This window comes from Cebus imitator, unplaced genomic scaffold, assembly GCF_001604975.1.
Source record: "Cebus imitator isolate Cc_AM_T3 unplaced genomic scaffold, Cebus_imitator-1.0 Scaffold145, whole genome shotgun sequence".
Taxonomy (NCBI): domain Eukaryota; kingdom Metazoa; phylum Chordata; class Mammalia; order Primates; family Cebidae; genus Cebus; species Cebus imitator.
This window is the reverse complement of record NW_016107460.1, coordinates 3,499,294-3,506,056: the sequence shown is the minus strand read 5'-3', so window position 1 is coordinate 3,506,056 and position 6,763 is coordinate 3,499,294. Positions and strand designations below refer to the sequence as shown.

Here is a 6,763-nt window from a genome sequence, read left to right as displayed (position 1 = left end):
GGCAAGATCTTGCTCTCTTGCCCAGGCCGGAGTGCAGTGGTGTGATCTCAGCTCACTGCAACCTCTGCCTCCTGAGTTCAAGTGATTCTCCCACCTCAGCCTCCCGAGTAGCTGGAATTATAGGCACCCGCCACCACACTTGGCTAATTATTTGTATTTTTAGTAGAGGTGGGGTTTCACCATATTGGCCAGGCTGGTCTCGAACTCCTGACCTCAGGTGATCTGACCACCTTGGCCTCCCAAAGTGCTGGGATTACAGGCGTGAGCCACCGTGCCCAGCCCCTTTGTGGATTTTTATGTTCCTTGTCCTTCTTGCTGTCATTTTGGGATGATAAGAATTGAGGGAAATAGCCCTCTGGTTTCCTGAGGCACGTGAGAACACTGTTCTGTGTGAAGCTTAGCAAGGGTGGCTGGGAAAACAGCAGTTGAATCATGAACATGACTTTAAAAGCCTCTCAAAGCAAGTATGGGAGGGAAGCTTTCTTGTGGCTGACCAGATGGAACCTGTTTTATTTTTGCATGGCTGTCCATAAACTTTCCCGCAGCCTGGCCACTTAGCTAAGTCCAGACACAGCTGCAGTAGAATTGTCCAGTGCATTATTTTGTATATGGCAGCATGTTAGTTTCAGGGTGAGCTTTTGAAAGGCCAGCCCATGTGGCAGTGCTGCTTGGGGTAATGGCTGTGTCCATCACCAGGTGTTGGCCCAAGGGGAGCTCCCTGGTCCATTGGCTTCTTGAGCCAGGAGCTGGGGATGCTGCTGTGTGGGAGCACTTGCTTCCTGGGCACGACTGTAGCCCTCCTCCTGGGGAGGCACTCCTTAGGCAGAGGAGCCTGCCCTTGCCTGTACTGGGGCCCAAAAGGGCCCTGCGTGGTGTGTGGGGTCACATGGAGGCCAATTGGGAGGCATTTGGCAGGGAAATCAGGGAGGCCTCTGAAGGCAGTGGCTCCAGCCAGGCCCGGAAGGGCCTAGGAGAGTTCACAGTACAGCCTGGGCTGGGAAACAGCTGTGAGAAGGAGTGAGCATGTCGGTCAGGGGTTTGGAAGGGGGCCCGGACCATGCTGGGTCTTGGGAGTTGGGAATGAGGAGGGCTGGCTGGGCTGCTCTGTCAGGGGCTTGGCAGGCAGGAGGAGGTGTTGATGTTTATTTGCCTGGCTGTGGGGGTACCCTGAGGGTGGCTGGGCGAGTGAGTGATCTGAATAGTGTGTTGACTTCGAGGGTACAAGACGGCCTTGAAATGAGGAGAAACCAGAAGCTCAGACCTTCTGGACCCACGGCGTCGGGCGGGGGCGGGCGGGCAGGCGGCTGCTGGAGTGTTGATGGCAGAAGTGACGACATTCTGCCTTTGGACAGTGGGAGTGGGAAGGACGTGGTGAACAAGGCTTACAAGGGTCAAGGACCCCAGAACAAGAAGCAGAGGTGGGTGGTGCTGCTGAGGCTATGCATTTGGGAGCATGCTGTGGATGCCCTGGCTGAGCCCTGCTCTCTGGGCCCTGGGTGTGTGGGGTGAGCAGCCAAGCCCTGGCTGTTACCGTTCTCAGGTTGGGAGCAGATACTAAACAGGCTGGTGGCGATAGTTCTCTGAGGAGGAATAAACCAGGCAAAGAGGCCAAGAGTCTGGAGATCTCTTGTGGGTGGAGGCTGAAGGGAGGTGGCGTGTGTGGCTGTTCTGCAGGTATGCGAGTCGGTTCTCCCACTGTTGTAAAGATGTATCTGAGACTTGGCCTTTTTTTTTTTTTTTTTTTTTTTTTTTTTTTTTTTGAGATAGAGTCTTGCTCTGTTGCTCAGGCTGGAGTGCAGTGGTGCGGTCTCAGCTCACTGCAACCTCCGCCTCCCATGTTCAAGTGATTCTTCTGCCCCAGCCTCCTGAGTAGCTGAGATTTCAGGCACATGCCACCACACCTGACCCATTTTTAGTAGAGACAGGGTTTCACCGTGTTGGGCAGGCTGGTCTCGAACTCCTGACCTCAGGTGATCCACCCGCCTTGGCCTCTCAAAGTGCTCGGATTAGAGGCATGAGCCACCGTGCCAGGCTGAGACTCGGTAATTTATAAAGAAAAGGGGTTTAACAGACTCACAGTCCTGTGTGGCTGGGGAGGCCTCAGGAAACTGAAAATCATGGCGGAAGGCGAAGAGGCACATCTTACATGGTGGCAGGTGAGAGAGAGTGAGCAAGAGCAGGGAGTACCACCTTAGAAACCATCAGAGCTTGTGAGAACTCACTGTCACTGGAACGGCATGGAGCTGACCACCCCCGTGATCCAGTCACCCCCACCAGCTCCCTCCCTCAACATGAGGGATTATGGGAATTACAATTCGAGATGAGAATTGGGTGGGGACACAGCCAAACCATATTAGCAAGGATCCCCAAGTGCAGAAGCTGGAGTGGAGCTGACTTCAGGTTTGTGCAAACTGGGAGTTCAGGATGGAGATCATTGGTCACTGGCTGTTATTGATGGCCAGTGATGTCCAGGGATAGTATTAAGGCGTGTGGCCATGGCCTGGTGTGGTAGCTCACACTCATAATCCCAGCACTTTGGGAGGTTGAGGCAGGCGGATTACCTGTGGTCAGGAGTTTGAGACCAGCCTGGCCAACATGGTGAAACCCCGCTTCTACTAAAAAAAAAAAAAAAAAATTTGCTGGGCATGGTGGCATGTGCCTATAGTCCCAGCTACTTGGGAGGCTGAGGCAGGAGAATGGCTTGAACTTGGGAGGCGAAGGTTGCAGTGAGCTGAGATCACACCACTGCACTCCAGCCTGGGCGACGAAGAGTGAGACTCTGTCTCAAAAAATAAATAAATAAAATAAAAATAGGTTTGAGTTGGAGCTGGTCTGATGCAGTGGGAGCCCTGTGTTCTCATCAGCACCCCTCTCCCCAGCCTCAGGCATGGCTAGGGGCCTTGGGGTGCCCGATCCAGCCTCTTTTCTTGCATGGTAAGGGAAGTGGTAAGGCTCTCGAGTGGTAAGGCTTCACACCTCACGCCCTGTTCTCATCAGCACCCCTCTCCCCAGCCTCAGCCATGGCTCAGGGGCCTTGGGGTGCCTAATCCAGCCTCTTCTCTTGCATGATGGCACCTCATGCCCCGTGCTTGGCCCTCAGTGCTGTCTTGAACATCCCTCATGGAGCTACCAGAGTGACCTTCCTAACAGAAGATAGGGTCTAAGGCTTGGACCTAAAACCCCTGTGGTGCCGAGGGCGCAGTGGCTCCTGCCTGTCATTCCAGCACTTTGGGCGGCTGAGGTGGGAGGAGGTCAAGGCCACCGTGACTCAAGTCTGGGCAACAGAGAAATATCCTGTCTCACAAAAAATAGATGAATAAAACCCTTTTGCCCGGGCCCCGCCTCCCTGGGCAGTCTCACCCCTGCCCCTCACTCTGCTTGGGCCCCGCCACACTGCCCTGTCTCACGTGTGGCCTGTTCACCTGTGGCCCCTTCTACCAGGAAGACAGCTGCTCCTCTGCCCAGCGAGTGCCTTGGAGTCTCCAGAGCCTTTGTCACTCCAGCTGTAGAGGCTCCCCTTGTTTGCAGTTCCTTTTGCTTGTGGCCAGCAGAATGTGTTGGGCAGCAGGTCCCGGGTGTGTGGAGGGGCTGGTGGTGGTGCGTGTCCTTTTCCATGGTGTGGATTCTCCATCCGTGAGGGATCTTTGAGCTCAGAGTTGGCAGGTGTGAGTAGCTCCCCTCGGAGCCGATCTGAGGCTGTGGCCTTGGCACCACCACCTCAGGCCTTGTGTGTGTCCCTGTGTGAGTTCTTTGAGGACAGGGGCGAGGATTTGGGTTTCTGCTCATCTTTGAACCTGAGCTGTACATCGTGTCAGTGAAGGTGGTGGCAGGACAGATGGGACAAGAAGCCGCAGGGCGGGTGGCGAGTCAGGGTGACCTGTGAGCTGTGACTTGGTGACGGGGCTGAGCTTTGCGCCTCAGGGCTAGGCCCGAATGAATGGCGGGCTGCAGAAACAGGAGGCAGGGTGCGCTGCGGGGAGAAAGCCGGGGTAAGCACTGCTTTTCTTCGTCAGTGTGGATGTTGTTTTTAACAGATGAGCAGCACCAGCACTAAGAGGGCTCCAACCACAGCGACCCAGAGGCTGAAGCAGGACTACCTTCGCATCAAGAAAGACCCAGTGCCTTACATCTGCGCTGAGCCCCTCCCTTCGAATATTCTCGAGTGGTAAGGCTCTGCACCACTGATCACCCCGCACTGACTGTCGCTGCCGCTCAGGCCTCCGCTGGCCTGGCTGGGTGAGCCTGGTGCCCCGGTCATGGCATTGGTGAGGTGCTCCTGTACCCTCCCCAGGGGTGAGTGTGTGCCCAGGGGCCTGTGGACACACTCTGGTAGTTTTCCCAATGGATGCATGCCGGGGACATCACAGAGCCCTGCTTGACTCAGGCTGGGGCTGGAGAGAATCTCCGTTGTGGGGTCATTGGGTGAGGGGGAGTCCAGGTTGACTCAGGCTGGGGCTGGAGAGAATCTCCGGTGTGGGGTCCTTAGGTGAGGGGTCCAGGTGTGCAGGGCTCACAGCTGCTGCTGATGTGCGCTCCAGGTGCTTAGAGGAGAAATTGCCTTTCTAGACTCTACTCTTTGCTTCTGGATATGGGAATCAGCCTGTTTTGGGCCAGTGTAGGACTAGGGTTTGACACTCCTGTCCCTGGTGCTGGCTTGGGCCAGGTGTCCCGACCCTGAGGCTGACGACGCGAGGACTTGTGCCTCATAAGCGTTCACCTCACGGTGACTCTTTCTTGTTGAAGTCTGGGCTCTGAGAGTGCATGCCGGTCTGCGGAAACGCCGCTGTTGCAGGGCTGCTGGTGATTGGGTAAGAAATAAAGTGTCAGGATGTTTTATATTTTAGTCTTTAAAAAATTAGTTTTTAGTTTTTTTAAATTGAGAGAAAAGGTATTTCAGTGAGTTGAAAGGAAATGTGTTTTGGTCAGGGGCCGCTTTCTCTGGCTTATAGAGGAGGCCTAGCACAGGCAGGTAGAGGGTACCCAGGGTGAGGCAGAGCCTCGGCCACCAGAGTGCTCTCTGCACCTAGTGCTGAAAGTCATGTGCAGCCCCGGGACATAGTTGGCAGGTGTGAGGGACACGCTCCACGGTAGCCCCCGATGGCAAGGACGCCCTCGATGTGTGGGGAACCCTCCCCAGCAGTCTGTGGGTTGGCTTCCCCAAGACCCTGCTCAGGTTCAATGATTGGCAGAGAATACTCATCTTAAAATTATGGAGAAGAAAACAGTAGCCAGCCAGCGGAAGAAGGATGTGGGGCAAAGTCTCCAGGAAGCTCAGCACAGGCCCTGGGCCTCGTGAGGGCTGCGCCGCAGTCCCAGCAGCAGGCTTGGGCTTGGACAGCGTGTGTGGAATGTTGGCCAGAGAAGCTCATTTGAGGCTAAAACATAATAGGGGAAGGCCCAGGGATTTTATGGGGCTGGTCCTGCAGGTACTCTCTGCCTGGCACCTGCCAAAATAACTGGACTTGCTGGAGCAGGGGCTCATCGTAGACCACGTTACTTGTACTGTGTTGGCGGTAAGCCCTGTTGTCAGGCGGTGGCAGCTGGCCTGGACGACAGTGTCAGGCCTATGCCTCGAGAGCCCCTGGTGCGGCCTGCTAGGTGTCTCTCCCTCCCTGAGAGAAGAGTGCTTTCCCAGAAAAGGCCTGTGGGGCGCACTTCGGGCCACGCAGATCCCATGTCGTCTCGGCCGCCTCAAGGCCTCTGGGCCGTGTCTCGGGAAGAGGACGACTTCTTCGTGTCTTCCCTGTTTTCACAGATTGGGCACAGTAACAAAACAAGACCACGTTCCTGGGTATGTTGTGTACTGAGCTAAGAGCCACTTGGTTCCTGGGCCACTGACACACGATAATGGCATTTTTTTGAGTAAAAGATACCAGCTGGCAGATAGCAGGCATCACAGACGGAGTCTTGCCCTGTCACCCAGGCTGGAGTGCACCACCATGCCTGGCTAGTTTTCTTTTTTTTTCTTTCTTTTTTTTTTGAGATGGAGTTTTGGTCTGTCACCCAGGCTGGAGTCCCGTGGCATGGTCTCGGCTCACTGCAACCTCCAGCTCTTGGGTTCAAGCGATTCTCCTGCCTCAGCCTCCGAGTAGCTGGGATTACAGGTGCCCACCACCATGCCCGGCTAATTTTTTTTTTTTTTTTGTATTTTTAGTAGAGATGGGGTTTCACCATGTTGATCAGGCTGGTCTCAAACACCTAACCTCATGATCCACCTGCCTCAACCTCCCAAAGTGCTGGAATTATAGATGTGAGCCACCGAGCCTGGCCCCAGTTAGCATTAAAGTGACAGCACATGTGTCCTGTGGGAGAGCATGGGGAAGGGCGATGGCCGGGGCTTGCAGTTGGCAGCAGCGTCTGGTTTCTGGCATCTCTAGCTGGTTTTACTTTCTTCTCTGTGCTCTTCTGTTTTGTTTGGGAATCTGTAAAGCCCAGACACAACTTTACATGAAGCGAAAGCCTTATTCGTGTGTGTGGAGGAGTGCGGGTTGACTTGCTGTTGCTCCTTGTCTCAGGGTGAGCTCTGTGTGGGGAGTTGGCTTTGGCGAGAGTCACGACTGTTCCGGCTCCTTCTGCTCCAGAACAGCCGCTCAAGGTCACTTCTGGTGTTTCCAGGAGCATGAAAGGGGCTGGCGTCATGTCACTAGCTGTGTTCTATTTAGCCTACATGCATGATACCAAAAAGTATGTTATATATAAGCACATTTTTAAAGATACAAATGTTGTTTTTTGGGGGTTTTCTTTTTCTTTTTTTTTTTTTTTT

The 6,763-nt window shown here is 54.4% G+C and overlaps 1 protein-coding gene across 4 annotated transcripts in view; it reads left to right on the top strand.

The window, feature by feature from the left end:
- Positions 1–6,763, top strand: part of UBE2J2 (ubiquitin conjugating enzyme E2 J2) — an 18,522-nt gene that overhangs the window by 2,027 nt on the left and 9,732 nt on the right. Inside the window, exons 1-2 of one of the 4 annotated variants that reach the window (XM_017542544.1) lie at positions 1,656–1,674; positions 4,035–4,165. In XM_017542544.1, the coding sequence (XP_017398033.1) occupies positions 4,035–4,165 (131 nt within the window). In that variant the 5' untranslated portion in view covers positions 1,656–1,674. Of the gene's footprint in view, positions 1–1,655; positions 1,675–4,034; positions 4,166–4,214; positions 4,237–5,768; positions 5,792–6,763 lie in introns of those variants that run through there. The other 3 variants (XM_017542543.2, XM_017542546.2, XM_017542547.2) reach the window with 3 other exon arrangements.